This window comes from Schistocerca americana, chromosome 2 (genome assembly GCF_021461395.2).
Source record: "Schistocerca americana isolate TAMUIC-IGC-003095 chromosome 2, iqSchAmer2.1, whole genome shotgun sequence".
Taxonomy (NCBI): Eukaryota; Metazoa; Arthropoda; class Insecta; order Orthoptera; family Acrididae; genus Schistocerca; species Schistocerca americana.
The window spans coordinates 522784485-522800134 of NC_060120.1; the positions used below are offsets into that span (position 1 = coordinate 522784485).

General features: G+C 44.8%; 1 protein-coding gene across 1 annotated transcript in view; it reads right to left on the minus strand.

The window, feature by feature from the left end:
* Positions 1 to 243: 243 nt before the first annotated feature.
* LOC124595202 overlaps positions 244 to 15650 on the minus strand; it is a 106845-nt gene continuing 91438 nt past the window's right edge. Inside the window, exons 6-7 of the mRNA XM_047133840.1 lie at positions 14026 to 14249; positions 244 to 1968 (exon numbers count right to left, since the gene is read on the minus strand). Of these exons, the coding sequence (XP_046989796.1) occupies positions 467 to 1968; positions 14026 to 14249 (1726 nt within the window). The 3' untranslated portion in view covers positions 244 to 466. The remainder of the gene's footprint in view (positions 1969 to 14025; positions 14250 to 15650) is intronic.

Genomic DNA, 15650 nt, shown 5'->3' on the forward strand with positions numbered 1-15650 from the left:
AGGAAAAAGATTCTTGTAAATGAATTGTAAGAGTTCACTGCTTTGCCTCAACTTTATAGAACAGTGGTTACAGTAACGTATAGTGAACAGGAAGTTCTCGCATTATTTTCACCTCTGACAAATGTTAGACATAAAAAAGGTGGCGTTATTTAAATTTTATACTCCTTTTAATGCTTCATTATATGATTGGGCAGAGGAAGTAGGGCAAGAACTTTTCTCTTATTTTCATGGAAATTAGTAAGTAATTATTTAATCTCACTGTATTAGAATGCGTATAAATAGACTAACATGTACAAACAAGCACACAATTATAAACAAAGTACAAATTAGTAAGCTGAAGTACTGACTGTGCGATATCGGCCGCAGTTAATGTAATCTCATGAAGTAGATTCTATTTTTATAACTAGTCACAGACGTTATTATGGTCTACAATGAATGTAGTCCGTTAAAAGGATCCTTATGAAGATTACAACGAGTATTCTGCAGCCAAAGTCTGTTCATTGAGGGTCCTTGCCAGATTTCTTTCCTCTGCGGAACAGAGCTCTCGTCCGTGACAGACGATGTCTGGGTCCCACCACGACAGTATCATGTTCTTGAAAAGAGGGAGTGTTGTTTCGTTACAAACGAAGCAAACGAATAGCACTGGTCCCTGCACCATTGTAGCGATATGTACGTAGTACACAAACTGAGCTATACCCTGTGCCTGGTGGAACCCAATTCGAATGATTATTCCTACTCCACTTAAGATTACAGCCTTCACTGACATAAAAAGAAGTTGTTTCTTTGAAGCAAATTTAGCGCCACTAAAAATTTTGAGTTGCTTCATGGAATTCCGAGTACATAGGTACATGTATCCCAGCAGTCCGAGACAAATCAAATTGAAAGATATCGACAGTGTAATACCCAGCAGGAATAATATCCGACTGTACATCAGGTAATGTTTGCTTGTCTTTTCGAAAGCAATACATGCTGCACATACAGTACTCCAGGCTATTACTGCATACAGCGCCTGACGACGGAATATCTGGCTTGCTTCAGCACGTAGCAGGTCGTTAGGGAGTCTGAGATAACGAATGCATGCGAACATTTGGTAGCAGAATGAGTTTAGCCAGAAACAACTTAAAAGTGTGAGGGCGCTATCGATCAGCACTGCTGTCGATAAGTCAGGGACGCCTACCATACGATACACGACCTCGGAGCACAGGATCTGGACTATACCCGTGATCTGAAAGGACAAGAATATCTTTCCAGGTAAATTACGTAACTGGGGAAGGTACATATATACCCCTGCAGTCAATAAGCGGAAAAGAATATTTAGTGTTATAAATGAGATTTCTAATGGTTTTAAGTTGTCAATTTTAAAATCCTTGTATTTCAACGTGGCGCTGTTTAAACCGTATTTGTATTTCAGGGCTCTTTGTGTTGGCTTTCCATACTGTTTGTAGATACCTTCTCCCCAAGTTGCATTGAACACTGTAGAGTACGATCCATCTGAGTAAAGTTTGACGGCACACACCTCTAGAGGCTTATGTGAGGAAAAATCGCGACATTTCAGCAACAGAAGAGCTCTGAAAACAGAGCAGATGGCATCTGTATCGTTCGACTGCAGACACGACTGGTCGTCAGGGCTATCGAAATAGCAGCGAGCATCTTGTACGGACTGCGTCATACTAAAGGGGACGTCCTGACAAATGCTGTGTGAGTTGACAGTCATCCAGGCCAAGAGGCAGAGGTTGACGTTTGTCCTCTGCGTGTAAGCCAGGTAGCTGGTCACAGGTATGTGGGGTGACCTCTGCACCATGTCGTCCCAAAGTTGCACACGGCACTGATCACGCTGCTCGATCCTCTCTGGTGGCAGGTCTTCCAGTGGGCACGTGGGATGGTCCAGGGCATTCACCAACAGCTGCACGCAGCCAGTGTCCACGTAGAGCGTAGCGTTGCTTCTGTCTTCCAGCTGCCACTCCTCATCTGAAAAACAATCACAACAAACAAGTGTTGGTGATGCTCGTATACTGGTGGTATCTGCATTCGAATTTTCCTCCGGACAGCACAGTTGGGTGTCGTTTATCTAAATCATAGATGATCAATGAATAGAATAGGGTAGGTCATAATCAACAAATATCAAGGAGTAATCGCTCACAACGATGTAAGACGAAACGGAAATATAAATAACGTATTCAGAAAAACAGATATCTGAGATTGATGGAGTGAATACCACATACCTCTGCTTCATCTACAGCGTATCCGAGGAGTCCCCGTAACCCACTTGACTTCGTACAATTGAGGAAATGAATAGGTATTGCTCCTGCTCTGAAGCTGACAAATAGCAGTGTTGTCAGTTTGTGTTGTTTTGTTCCAGTGTTGTATTGTTTGCGCTGCGAATCCAATGTCGACACAGATAGATTGCAACGCAGCGATTGGTGGCGGCTACACACACTGTGTAGCTCACAGGTTGGGAAATTCTATTACAGAGGGGATCAGAGCATTTGCAATGATCTACCTAGCAAAGAAACCCTGCGTGGCAGAGAGAAACTTCGTGTATTTTCGTGCTGCGTCAAAGACAGGAAGTACCTGCCATCGTCCCTTAATCAACTGAACTGTCTCCAATGAGATGAGTTTCCAAAGGAGCAGATGAATGTCAAGCACGGTGGCCACAAGGCGTGGCTTCCATGAAAAAAGATCTGAAAATGGAAGGGTTTAGGTTATACGTTAAAGTCCCCTACCGCTTGTTTCTGTCCGTATGTGAATGCTAATCTGAAAAACTAATGTAGGATTTTCACTGGAAGAGGACAGTTTCCGAATACAATGCTGGCCATCCAAAATGCAACTCCAAGAAGGGCCGGAGATATCGCAGCGAAATTTATTTGGGAGATGACACGTTGTGCAAAGATCACATGATTGAAAATACGGCCTCATCTGATGTGAGGAAGATGATGAAGTCAGTATTGATCTGTTGCCATTGCTTGCTCTAACGGCTACTACACGCCTAGGTAATGAATGAAACAGGCTCCGAATGTGTTGTTGAAGCTGCCCACGATACTTCACACATATTGCCAAAGTTGATCTGGTGTAGCAACTAGTGATGTATCCCCGGCCAGGCTTTCCGCAATCACGGACGAGACGTTTCCAAAGGAGAGAGATTGTAAGTACAAGGAGGCCAAGCCTGCTATGCAATCCGATGGGTGAGACGAAGTCTCGAACACAGCATTCCAGATGTGGTCGGTCATTATCCTGTTGCAATGTGGCCATCAGCCAGCCCCGAAGGTATTGGAGGACAGCAGGCTCCAGCACTTGAGAGATGTAACTGTGACTGGCTGTGTAACAGCAGGGCGTAGTTGGGGGGTGCAGGAATTTAATGCAGTACCATCCCAAACCATAGTATCAGGTGCAGGACCAGTTTGGCGGTGGATGAGGCAACAGTCTCTCGCCGCGGTGCCTCCAGACAGTAATGCGACCACTGTGGTGGTGCTGGCAGAACCAGAATTCACCGGTAAAAACGATGTCGCCACATTCGGTTGTGAATGCCTGTCGTTCACCGCATCATTGCCGGATCGAATGCCTGTGCCGTTGACTCAGTGGTAAACGCACTAATGGATGCCTTGCGGACAGTAGTCCACTCTCCTGCAAACAACGTCGTATAGTACGCGCGCACACTACTTCTTGCGCAACAGACTGAATTTCTTCTGATACGGTTGGTGATGTGGCAGAGCGATCCATCACAGCCATGTGCACAGTAAGCCTGCCACCACGTGTAGCGGTGCAGCGAGGTTGGTGCAGCCGGTCCCGTCGGTCCGCCGTTCCTCCTGCGACCAGCGATTGCAGATCTGCATCACAGTTGTTCGGTTCCGTCCGACGTGGTCACCGATTTCTCTGAAGGATACTCCACAATCCATACAGGCAACTATTGTTCCTCGGTCGAACTACGAAACCTCACAGCCTTCTACGAGGCATACTGAAGCTGCTGACACAAAACAGCCGTGCGAAAGATCAATTCCGGTACGTCCACACTGTTCCCCGTTTATACAGCGCTTGCAGGTGGAGCTACTGGCGCCCGTGATATGAACATGCACTGAAATGCTAATCGTGACACAAATTGCATCCGAATTGGATGTTTCCTTCATGGTGTTGCATTTTGGATGGTCATCAGTTAATATTTGCAGTGCGTCCAGCTTTAGAAAATGCTACCCATGCAAAGGTGGGGCGAGTCACTACTTTTCTAATAAATGTGCTACATATCGCAGTTCGCACAGGAGGAATACCGTTTTCTAGCCTAAGGAAAACCACTGTTATGTGCAAGAGTTGGAAAGGAACCCACATCGTGTTATATGGCCCAGGATATTATCACGACACATGTCTCGACAACACTTTTTTGAAGGGTAAATGAACAGAAATTTTCATTTGAAATTGAAAAACTCCTGAGCACGATAACAAGGCTGCCACGGATGATATTTTGTGGTTACAGTAGGATGAAGTACAGAACACTTTGATTTTCAGGCGAGATGCTTAACGGTAAACGTCGCTCTCGTTTGGGCATGTGTCTGCAACATCTGCAGCGCCAATGAAGTGGCCAACACGAATTCCAGACGTTACCACGCCAACTGGGATATCTGGGTTCCATGTGGTTGAAGGTTACAAAACCAATGGCAAATTTCGCTAAAGTGAAGCGGAAATGTTTCGGAGCGTCACTACAGGGACGCTTCGCGAGATGAGACGAGGCACAAGGAGAAACATAGTTCCCTAAGGCAAGATGGTTCACATACATAACTGTTAGATACAAATGTTTTCAGTAATCTACGGGTAGCATCTTTGATTACGAACCAACATGTCCTTGGATATCGGGTTCTAACGCAGCCACTGCTTGAATTTTGAATAGATATCGTCATCAATCGTGGCTAAGGACACCTGGCGTAAGAAGTCACCCTCGTTCTGCCAAAAGCCTTGTCAGGGCGAAGGTGCGGATAGAGCTTCAGTGCAGTCTCTTAGCCTTGACGTGGAAAACTGCCCCTAAAATGCGAATGAGTCGGCAATGATCAACGGCACGAAGCAGAAGGAAAGGGAAACCACTGCATTAAATACACATACTGTGTATACACAGGACATGATTCATATAATAGAAGAAGTGTGATGATAATCTCTGCTGTGGGAAAAAATTCCTGATCAATCTCGTATTCGGATTTCCGGGAGTGCGCTGCCAAGGGGGAGGTAACCATGAGAAAAAGATTGAATAACCAACGACGGGTTAACATTCTACGAGTCGGACCATGGAATATCAGAAGGTTAAACGTGGTAAGAAAGCTAGAAGGTCAGAAAAGTGAAATGCAAAAGTTCAGTCCAGATACTGTGGGAGTGAGTGAAGTGAAATGGAAAGAAGATAAAGATTTCTGATCAGACTAATACGGGATAATATCAACAGCAGCTGAAAGTGATATAACGGGAGTAGGATTCGTTATGAATTGGAAAGTAGGACATGAACGGTTCAGTGATACTGTTGTTCGCATCAGGTTCGCCAGTAAACCAAGGCTGACTATCATAGTTCCGGTGTACAAGCTAACGCCCCAAGCATCGGATAATCAGACAGAGGATTGTATTGGGATACTGAACGGATAATTCAGTAAGTAATAGGAGATGAAAATATGATTGTTGTACGAGGGGGGATTAGAAGATAGGACTTTGGAATGTAATGGGCTTGGCAGAGGAGAAAGGCGGAGTTCCGCAATGAATTTCAACTCGTAATACCGAATACTCTGTTCAGGAATCACAGGAGGGGGAGATATAAGACGTGTAGACACGAGAAAGTTCGAGCTCGATCACGTGATGTTCAGACAGAGACTTCGGAATCAGATATTGGAATGTAAGGGTCTATCCAGCAGCGGATATAGACTCAGATTAGTAACGATTAAGAGTAGACTGAAGTTTAAGGGAATCTACATCTACATCCATACTCCGCAAGCCACCTGACGGTGTGTGGCGGAGGGTACCTTGAGTACCTCTATCGGTTCTCCCTTCTATTCCAGTCTCGTATTGTTCGTGGAAAGAAGGATTGTCGGTAGCCTCTGTGTGGGCTCTAATCTCTCTGATTTTATCCTCATGGTCTCTTCGCGAGATATACGCAGGAGGGAGCAATCGTCAGAAAAAAAATCAGTGTGAAAGGAAGTGCGATACCGTAGTAGTGAGAAATGTCGAGACGAGCTTAAAGTTCGCTAAGGATGTGGAGACTGCAAGAAGGAACACCGGAGTAGACAGTTCAGTTGAAGAGTAGTGGACCTCTCTAAAAACGTAAATCACAGAATTTGGACAACAAACATAGTTACAAAGAAGGTAACTGGGAAGAAACCTTCTGAAACAGAAAACATACTTAAACTGATTGACGGAAGAAGGAGATACAGAAATGGCCAAGGAAAGACAGGAATAAAGCATTATAAATTACTTACGAATAAACTAAATAGCAAATGGGGTCAGCCAGTCCGAAATGGCTGCAAGGTAGATGTGAAGAAATGGAAAATAAAATGATCGAAGGCAGGACCGAAACAGTATAAGTATATGAAAGTCAAAAGAACCTTCGGTGAAACTGAATGCAACGGTGTAAGATTAGGAGTACAAAGGTGATTCCACCGTTAGAATCAGAAGAGTGAGTGTGTAGTGCAAATACCATTTAAGGCCTATGTGAGGAAGAGGACGTGTCTCATGAAGTGATAAAAGGGGAAATTGGATTCGATATGGATGACACAGGCGACCCGGTATTACAGTCAGAATTTAAAAGAGCTCTGAGATCAGATAAGGCACAGAGGATAGATTATATTCCACTGGAGTCTCCAAAATTATTGTGGGAAGTGACAAATAAACAAATATTCAAGCTAGTATGTAATATCTATGAGATGGGTGACGTACCATCACATTTTCGAGGAAATGCTATCAACACAAATCCGTGTATAGCTATGGCGAGCAAGTGCGAAAACTATTGAACAATCAGTTTAACAGCTCGCACATCCAAGCTGCTGACGAGAACGGTATACAGAAGAATGGCAAAGAAAATTGTGGATCTGTTAAATGACGATCAGAGCAGCTTTAGGAAAGGTAAAGTGACCAGACAAGCAGTCTAAACGTTGCGGTTGATATCGGAATCAAGGCTGAAGAAGAATGACGAAACGCTCATTCCTCGACCTAGAGAAAGCGTTCGACAATGTAAAACTGTGCAAGATGACGAAAAATATGAGTAAGCTATGGGGAGAGAAGTGAAGTATGTACAAGAAACAAGGAGGAGTCATAATAATTGATGATCAAGAAGCACGTGCTCCGATTAAAAATAGTGTAAGAAAGAGGTGTAGTAATTTTACTCTACTGTTCAATCCATTGATCGATAAAACAATGACGGGAAAAAATAAAGTTTGAAGAGTGGAATTAAAATTCATGATGAAAGGATATCGATGATAAGATTCGCTGATGACGTGCCTTCTCCATTCTTTGGATGGAATGAACAGTTTAACGAGTACAAAATATGGATCGAGAGCAAACTGGAAAAAGAGAAAAGTATAACATGTAGCTGAAATGAGAACGTCAAAATTAGTGATCTTGGAGTAGACGAAGTTGGAACTTGTTACCTTGGAAGCAAAACTACCCATAACAGACGAAGCAAGGACACAAAATATAGACCAGCATAGGCAAAGGGAGGACTTCTGGACAAGAGAAACCCACTTGCATCAAACATAGGATTTAGTCTTATGAAGAAATTTCTGAAAATGTACATTGGGAGCTCAGCATCATAGACAATGGCAACATTAGAACAAAAAAGGATCGAAGCGTTTGAGATGTGTCGCTACAGAAGAATGTTGAAAATTAGGTGGACTGATAAGAAATGAGCAGGTTTGTGAGCAATTGGTTAAGAATGCATGGGGAACACTGTCAAAATGAAAAGATGATAGGTTATGTGCTACGACATATGAGTATAACCTCCATTGTACTAGACGGAGCAATAATGGCAAAAAACTGTGGCGGAAGAGAGAGATATTCTGCGAGTACAACTGTAAAACACTTGTATAAATGTATAACTTCCTTTCACATACATCTCTCATAGTGAGAATAATTATCAAGAAGAGGAAATGGGTTGTACACTCCTGGAAATGGAAAAAAGAACACATTGACACCGGTGTGTCAGACCCACCATACTTGCTCCGGACACTGCGAGAGGGCTGTACAAGCAATGATCACACGCTCGGCACAGCGGACACACCAGGAACCGCGGTGTTGGCCGTCGAATGGCGCTAGCTGCGCAGCATTTGTGCACCGCCGCCGTCAGTGTCAGCCAGTTTGCCGTGGCATACGGAGCTCCATCGCAGTCTTTAACACTGGTAGCATGCCGCGACAGCGTGTACGTGAACCGTATGTGCAGTTGACGGACTTTGAGCGAGGGCGTATAGTGGGCATGCGGGAGGCCGGGTGGACGTACCGCCGAATTGCTCAACACGTGGGGTGTGAGGTCTCCACAGTACATCGATGTTGTCGCCAGTGGTCGGCGGAAGGTGCATGTGCCCGTCGACCAGGGACCGGACCGCAGCGACGCACGGATACACGCCAAGACCGTAGGATCCTACGCAGTGCCGTAGGGGACCGCACCGCCACTTCCCAGCAAATTAGGGACACTGTTGCTCCTGGGGTATCGGCGAAGACCATTCGCAACCGTCTCCATGAAGCTGGGCTACGGTCCCGCACACCGTTAGGCCGTCTTCCGCTCACGTCCCAACATCGTGCAGCCCGCCTCCAGTGGTGTCGCGACAGGCGTGAATGGAGGGACGAATGGAGACGTGTCGTCTTCAGCGATGAGAGTCGCTTCTGCCTTGGTGCCAATGATGGTCGTATGCGTGTTTGGCGCCGTGCAGGTGAGCGCCACAATCAGGACTGCATACGACCAAGGCACACAGGGCCAACACCCGACATCATGGTGTGGGGAGCGATCTCCTACACTGGCCGTACACCACTGGTGATCGTCGAGGGGACACTGAATAGTGCACGGTACATCCAAACCGTCATCGAACCCATCGTTCTACCATTCCTAGACCGGCAAGGGAACTTGCTGTTCCAACAGGACAATGCACGTCCGCATGTATCCCGTGCCACCCAACGTGCTCTAGAAGGTGTAAGTCAACTACCTTGGCCAGCAAGATCTCCGGATTTGTCCCCCATTGAGCATGTTTGGGACTGGATGAAGCGTCGTCTCACGCGGTCTGCACGTCCAGCACGAACGCTGGTCCAACTGAGGCGCCAGGTGGAAATGGCATGGCAAGCCGTTCCACAGGACTACATCCAGCATCTCTACGATCGTCTCCATGGGAGAATAGCAGCCTGCATTGCTGCGAAAGGTGGATATACACTGTACTAGTGCCGACATTGTGCATGCTCTGTTGCCTGTGTCTATGTGCCTGTGGTTCTGTCAGTGTGATCATGTGATGTATCTGACCCCAGGAATGTGTCAATAAAGTTTCCCCTTCCTGGGACAATGATTTCACGGTGTTCTTATTTGAATTTCCAGGAGTGTATAATGGCTAGGTCGATGAGTGGTTGAGTGTTGGAATAAAACTCGAAACATCTGCTGTTCTGGGATAGCTGCTAAGATTTCGTTTCTCACTTATCGTTTTCTCACCCCTAGAATGGTTTGGCGACACAGAAAATGCCGAAACTGTGCAATGGCTGGATGACCACATCAAAGCGTCCGTCTCCCACCAATAAACATAGGTCCATGGCCGGCAAAGCATTGTAGTGTCCAAACCAGCTTGACCTCTTACTTTCTGAGATGCACTGGGAGCTGTTTTCTTGAACACCATTCAGATTCAAAATAGAAAGCGAAGAGAAATGATATATACTGTGCATCATCCACTGTATGTTGTGCGTTGGTTTGATGAGTGCAAATCTAGACCCAATAAGACAAATACATTACAAAAGAATGAGATTCCGGCACACAGTTTTAATCTACCAGGAAGTTTCATATTACAAAAGACTCTTATGCACGGGCAGGTATATGCAAGGCCAATAACACGGCTTTGATGTTGATACGTCTTTTTCTTTACTATTAATTTCATTCTCATCACATGATGGAGTGGTGGGCAGACTGCATACATACTGCTACTCCGCAGCAAACTGACATTGTAAAATATTTACATAGTTTTACCGCTAGAATGAATTAAATTAACAAGATTAAGATAAATTAAAAAGCAATGTATCTCTAAAGAAGCAAAGATGGCGATGGTGATGCTGGTGCTGGTGCTAAGGTGAAGATAAAGCTACTGCTTCTGGAAAGTCCTTTGAGGTCAGCTCAAGGTAGCTGCTATAAGGCTATTAAGATAGGATGGAGGTGAGGGCTGAAAAGGTTATATGGATCGGTAGGTTTGTGAGCGGGTGTAGGGAAGAGCGTGGGGAAATTTATGCTCATTGGGAGGTCAGATGATGTATTGTAGCCTTGACATACGGAGGCGATATAAACGCTACAATTATAGCTAGTAAGATGGGGGAATGTCAGCACGCAGTCCTGGGACAGGAAGTTTCCTTGGAATACGATTCGAAAGGTGCTGAACAGGAGGGAGGGTACAACATGTTAATATAGGTGCAACACGAACCAGGGGATTCGTGAGAAAACTGTTGCTTTCTTCTCCAAGTTTACAGGATCTATAGAATTTGTGAGATACACGAGGAACTTGAGAGGAGATGGCAATTTAATCACCTGGTAGAGGTTGTCTGTGAGAGGGGAAAGAGTGCTTGGCATTCTGGGCTTTAAAATGAATTGTAAAGTGTTCGGAGAGTGGAGATCCGAGCTAATTTGGGGGATGTGAGTCTGACACAGATAAGGCTTTAGATAAAACGAATGAAGTAAAAAGATTTGGGATCAGTGTCCTGTTCATGACGAAACCATTACAGACAGAGCACAAGACAGAACTGCGGAATTATGGGGAAGCAACTCAGCTGTGCCCTCCAAAACAACCGTCCTAGCATTCACCTTAAATTGCTTACGGAGCTCCTGGGAGACCTCGAGGGATAGTTCTAACAGTCTAATGCGAAACGCTCATCTTCACGATGGCAAATATCCTTCAACTTTCCCCTCAGCGTGATATGTTCATGTTTTACATCACCACAATCGGAGTGCAGCGACAACCGTCGATCTATCCCCTTTCAGAGCTGCCTCGGGAAAATCCTCAATTATGCAGCGTAGATATTAACATTTTTCAATAAAAATACCAATAAAAACTTCAATGTACATTTTATTCATTGCATCAAACCCAATTTGTCTACTACACTCCACTACGGAGAAAATAATCCTAAATTTGAGCAATACTTTCGTCCATCAGCCTGTCGTTCCTCTTTAAACACCCATATTACTATGTAGTGTAGCCTCTACAGACAGCAATGCAGGTGCTGAGTCTGGCTTCCATCGATCGTAGAGATGGCAAGTACTGTCCTGGAATACGTTTGCCACGGCTGCTCGACCTGTACACGTAGTTGAGTAAGAGCTATTAATGGACGAGTTGCGCGAGTCACTTCTCGTCCCAGCATATCCCTCACATGGAGACAAGCCCAGAGATCGTGTTGGCCAGGGCAAGTTGGACTTCACAGTCAGCGTGTGGGCGAGCTTTATCCTGATGGAACAACACATCACCTACTGATTGCAAGAACAGCAAAAGGATGGGTCTAACAACATTATGCACGTGCCAAGCGCTGGTTATCGTTCCCTCCAGAAACACCAAAGGTGAACGGGAGTTAATGCTTTTCGTACCTCAGACCATAAGGCTTGAGATGGGACCGATGTGTCCTGGTGAAAGCACTCCACTAGACAGCGCTTACCAGGTCTACGCCATACGCGGAAACGGCCATTACTGATGTGCAAGCAGAATCCGCTTTCATCGCTGGAGACCACAGTGCGCCATTCCAAGTCATCCTCTGACGGGACCAGTCAAGCTGTGCACGTCGATGATACGGCGTGACTGGAAGATGGGCTAGAGGTGAGCGTGCCCGTAGTCCCACTGCTAATAAGTGGTTCGCAACAGTTCGTCTTGACACATCTGGCCTCACAAGATCTGTTACCTGTGGTCATGCGGTAGCGTTCTCGCTTCCCACGCCCGGGTTCCCGGGTTCGATTCCCGGCGGGGTCAGGGATTTTCTCTGCCTCGTGATGACTGGGTGTTGTGTGATGTCCTTAGGTTAGTTAGGTTTAAGTAGTTCTAAGTTCCAGGGGACTGATGACCATAGATGTTAAGCCCCATAGTGCTCAGAGCCATTTGAACCATTTGAACCTGTGCTGTGTCCGGCACCGGTAGCTGAGTGGTCAGCGTGACGGAATGTCAATCCTAAGGTCCTGGGTTCGATTGCCGGCTGGGTCGGAGATTTTCTCCGCTCAGGGACTGGGTGTTGTGTTGTCCTAACCATCATCATTTCATCCCCATCGACGCGCAGGTCGCAGAAGTGGCGTCAAATCGAAAGACCTGCACCAGGCGAACGGTCTACCCGACGGGGGGCCTTAGCCACACGACATTTCATTTCACCTGTGCTGTGGTAGCCGTACAATCTGTCAGTGCTGCTGTTCCAATAGGAAGATCCCTGCAGGTGTCTGTGCTGCACGGGCATCCCCAACTTCATCTGTGGTTGCGTCAAAATGTTCACACGACCACTGATACCAGTAGCGCTGCACAAATGACGCAGGGCGTCCAAATTATATGGAAGTTTTACCAAAAGGGCCATTCCGCCACTCGGAAGGCCACGATTTGATAACCTTCCAAACTCGCTCGCTTGGCTGTAGGAGGCACTAGTGCATCTCCATGGCATCGTTGCCTGCTTGCTTCACACGTCTGCAGCTCACAAGCATTCTGGCTGTGAGCATTGGATGTTAGAGGGTAGACACAGACAGATCTCTGGTAGCTACTGCACTACGTAATTTGGTGGCGGACGACGTTGATACGACCAGCACATCTACTATCCCCCAGGTGGCATATGCCGCCACACAATCAAAGTCGACGTCATCTTTCCAGGTGTACCAACTTTGTACCGGAAATGTATATTATAAGCTTATGTTGTGCAATAAACTATTCAGTAGAAAAGCCAAATATTACTCATTAAATAAACATAGAAAGTATGAGAAATGTAGAAGGCTACATCACTTATAACAAAAAATTAAATTGTGTATGTTGCTGTTCCGTTAGAAGGTCAAATTTTCATTTTTATAACAAGCAAGATATACGGTACAAAATAAAATTATGTGCACATAGACTGTTTAGAGAACTTAAAAAGAAACAGTTCTTTATATGATACAATTGTCCAGTGCTCTGTTTCTGCACTAGGGTTATATGAACGTTTTGCTGGTTTTGCTGATAACGATGTTCACAGACGGTGTTCAAACTGCCGTGTGGTGAACGTTGTTTCAGAGATGTTGCTGACCTCCTATGGAAATTGGTTTGTGGACGAAGCTGAAGTGTTTCGTGTATGAGACACCGATAGACGCATCAGATCAGATCAGCTGTTGCCCATGTGGTTGAAGCTGTAACCATTATTCTTGAGTCACCTGTGACTCTGAGCGAGTTAGACAGTCATTAGAAAGTAGATACCAGCTGTGCATTAATACAAATGCACCACATTTCCATCAAACAGCAGTTAGAATACCACCTCTGAATGTTACTAGCGTCAAAACCTTCCTCGCTGGGATACTGAGCAGCTATGACATTTCTATCACATAAAAATGTATTTTTATATGTTTTCTATACAGTCTAAAATATTGTATACATAGTTTTTTTTACACCTTGCATAACGAAAGACTCAATAGCACGTCAAAATATGGTATTCATCTTCTGATAGATCCAAATGAAGATTTGCTAACCTTCGAAAAACTGACGACGAAAAGAACACATTCAGTTTCCCTGTGTGACACAGAAAGTCATGGAAGATCTAAAACTAAATGCCTGAAGTGATTTGCAAACCTAATTCCTCGAATCAGAGTACGGTTGACTGTCATCAGTACATAAACGCGGAATGGATGAGGCCCATTATTAAACTTACCCACGGTCTTGGTATAATATTTATATTTTTGGTTAAAGTCCAGTGATCTGTAGTCCAGTGCTCTATCATACCAGTAGCGATGATAGAAGTTGTACAGCGCATCGGCGAGACCGAACATTTGTGAAGCCTCTGGATGTTGCACCTCACACAGCTCACTGAAGTCGTCATGAAAGGAGAGATACTCCCCATGGTAGACCAGTAGCGCATCACTCAACAGCGGTCGCCTGTAACGTGGAATGAGAGTTTAAAGAGTTGGAAAACTAATATTATCAGCTTGGTTAATCATGTACAGTACATACTGGACTGTAGGAATATGAAGAATGAATTTTGACTCAGAAGCAGGGTGTGCGGTGATTTGAAACTTCCTGAAAGATTGAAGCCGTGTACCAGACCCAAAATATACATGTTACCAGCATTGCGTGAAATTTCGTTGTTTTTTAGAATGCCTCGGTAATATAAAGAATGCCTGATGGTCTTAGGCAAACTATGAAATATAAGTTTTTTGTGAAACTTTACATACCTTTCGTAGGCAGCTTATATGACCCCTGTGTATTATACAGAATAACCAGGACAATTTACGCGAAGTGTTAAAAATTCGCATCATGAGAAGACTTCATTAATTAATATGTATTAGAAACAGAAAGAACAAAATTACGAGATAAAGGGCAGAATATTCTTACTAGAAAACAGTATAGCAGAACAGAGGCTGAAGTACTTATTGCAGTAAGTACTCACGTTTCTACTTCACGAAAAAAGCACTTTTCATTTTAGCAGTTTGATCTTGTGCATACATTTCGCGATTTATAGAAGAATGTGAACAGAATGCTGTTACCCGTAGAAGACAAAACAGAACTGGCACGACCTATTTCTTGCAACAGGAAAGGCTGGAGTGATATTTTGAATTGCACTCAATTTTCTTTTTGATACAATGTCACCTCATATTTTTGCTTTCCGTGTTGCAGATACATCTGAAGAATCCCTGACTGTTTTCTGTGGACTGAGAAGTAGCTGCGGATCGGAGAGGTGTTTTGTGGTCAGGAATGTCTTCAACTCTCATCAAGTTCTTTGGACGTCCGGTGAATTCTGATCTTGCTTAGAGCTGCTTCAAGATTCCTTCTGCAGTCGTAAGTCGGTAAAAGCCTTCCACCGTCACGTTCATAACAAATGTCAACAGTTTGCTTGAGTCATCCCGCCCTTTGTAGACGTCGGGAATCGGTACTGGCGCAGAGTACTCAAAGGTGCAGGAAGAAATTTTTGTCAGAAGCCCTTTTCGTTTATTTCGTATGGACCTCAAGGTTCCATTTCGATTCCATTTCACTTTGGATAGCTTTCTCAATATTGACGTGAACAATGGACAAAAAGCTAACCCCATAACCTCCTACTTCGTCGCCGTCATCGGCTTTACGAAAACGTACACAAATGGCATGAACGTTTCTTCCAAACTTCTGACATATATGAGCACCCATGGTTTCTTTTAAGCAGACGTAAAAGATATCAGAAAAAGAAGGATGTTCGGTAAACACAGGAATGGAAGTCTCATCGATAACCATGGCTTCATCACTGCTTTGGTTTCCTCCATCATGGACTCCATTCACACCTACGTCTTCTGCAGGGAGCAGAATTCA